General features: G+C 36.3%; 1 protein-coding gene across 1 annotated transcript; it reads right to left on the bottom strand.

Annotated features, from left to right (window-relative positions):
• Positions 1 to 385: 385 nt before the first annotated feature.
• Positions 386 to 1,596, bottom strand: LOC114761224 (4-hydroxy-tetrahydrodipicolinate synthase, chloroplastic-like). Its single transcript, XM_028950554.1, has one exon. It carries the CDS (start codon positions 1,471 to 1,473, stop codon positions 649 to 651), a length of 825 nt encoding a protein of 274 aa, XP_028806387.1. The 5' UTR covers positions 1,474 to 1,596; the 3' UTR covers positions 386 to 648.
• Positions 1,597 to 1,810: the final 214 nt, after the last annotated feature.

The raw sequence follows: 1,810 nt of genomic DNA, 5'->3' as shown, positions 1-1,810 counted from the left end.
TGTTAAAAAATTATTTCGCTTACGAGAATATTAAAAATACATAACTAAAAACTGATTAAGAAACACATAGAATATATAAAAAGATATACAAGAACAACATAAACATAAAGATAAAAATACCATTTAATTTCAAAAACATTTTTGCATTTTAATTGGCCAAAAATTATTACAAACAGTTCCCAATCTCATCACGCTCATAAGCTGCTTTTTGCAAACTGAATCGCCTTATCAAACAGATACACAATTAGCATAACGTGGAAGGAACTAAAGCCGTCTCTCTTAATCTAAAATTCTCACCACTTCGATTCTTACCTCTGAAACTTCCTAAGTAGATCTCTCATTATTGCAATTGGATATGCATCTGCAGCTGATGCCACCAATATAATTAAAATTCAATTCAAATCCTACTAATATCATTTAAATCCTATTTATCCCATTTAAATCTTTTCTAATTCATAATTATAATTACATAACATGCAAGACCAGGTTCAATAGAAACTCCACAAGGTCACGTCATTTATGCTCTTAATAAAATATGATGTGCAAATCTAAGTTTTACATCATGATCATCTGGCCTTGAACTATGGAAAACCCCCAAGTAGGATGCCAGATTTCACACTAGTGATAGCAAGTCTAAGGCAGCCTAAATTAATATCGACCAACCAAAATAAAGTCGTCGTCATTAAGAACCTCAAGCATTTTATCTCCAATAAAATGCTCTCGGCCAATTTGATTCACCAATCTGACAAATGCTTGCCTTTCCTCCACAGGGAGGGGAACATATGGTAGCCTGAAAACTGGCCTGATAACTCCAAGTTGAGCAAGAGCAGTGTTCAAACCAATGGGATTTGGTTCCTTGAATAGCCAGCGGATCAAAGGCAAGACCTTCGCGGTCAGATTTGGATTCTTGCCACCAAACATGAGTTCATGCATTAAGCCAGGAATTAGGTTGCTTGCAACAGAGATAACTCCAGTAGCCCCAAGGTCCCATCTAGAGTCATGACACTCATCATCATTCCCACTCCACACAACAATATTTTTCCCAGTATAAAGTTTGACCCGGTCGTTTCCTACACACTCCTTGATGCCTGCGAAGTTTGAGCTTTGCATCACCAAGGTTTGAATCACAGGTGGAGGGATATCTTGACCGGTTCGCGAAGGCACATTATATATGATGGTGGGCCCCATGGAAAGCACACTACTGAAGTGAGAAATCATACCAGCAACAGATGTTTTACCATAATAAGGATTTATATGAAGAGCAGCATGCATTCCAACAGCAAAACCTTGCTCAGAGGCATGAATTGCTTCCCTGGTCGAGTTGCTTCCAGTGTTTCCAATAACCTTAATTTTTCCACCAAAACAGTTGACTGTGTGCCCAATAAGCATTATATGTTCATCCCAGCTCATTAATTGACCTTCACCAGTTGTGCCACCAACAATAATACCTTCAACACCATTTTCAATCTGCATATTCACCAAGTCATCATATGCTTCAAGATCAAATCGGCCATCAGGCAGGTAAGGAGTTTTAATGGCAGTTATCAATCTCAGACACTTTATGTCCTCAACTGATGTCCTGTAAATACAGTATCATATAATACGTCATCATCATAAAAAATAAATTTAAAAATGAAAAATCTATATACGCATCATTTCTACAAATACCTATGATGTTCACAAACAGGATATTAATAAATTGGATAGAACAAAATAAGCCATAAATACACATCCAAATTTTTATAAGATCATTCCTTAAAATCTTAATGTGCAAAACCGCACTTGTATTATAAATCAATATAAAGCTGCT

This window comes from Neltuma alba, unplaced genomic scaffold (genome assembly GCF_004799145.2).
Source record: "Neltuma alba isolate B1F8T4 unplaced genomic scaffold, ASM479914v2 tig00011094_pilon, whole genome shotgun sequence".
Classification (NCBI taxonomy): domain Eukaryota; kingdom Viridiplantae; phylum Streptophyta; class Magnoliopsida; order Fabales; family Fabaceae; genus Neltuma; species Neltuma alba.
Note: the sequence above shows the minus strand (reverse complement) of the source record. Positions and strands in the feature narration are given on the sequence as shown.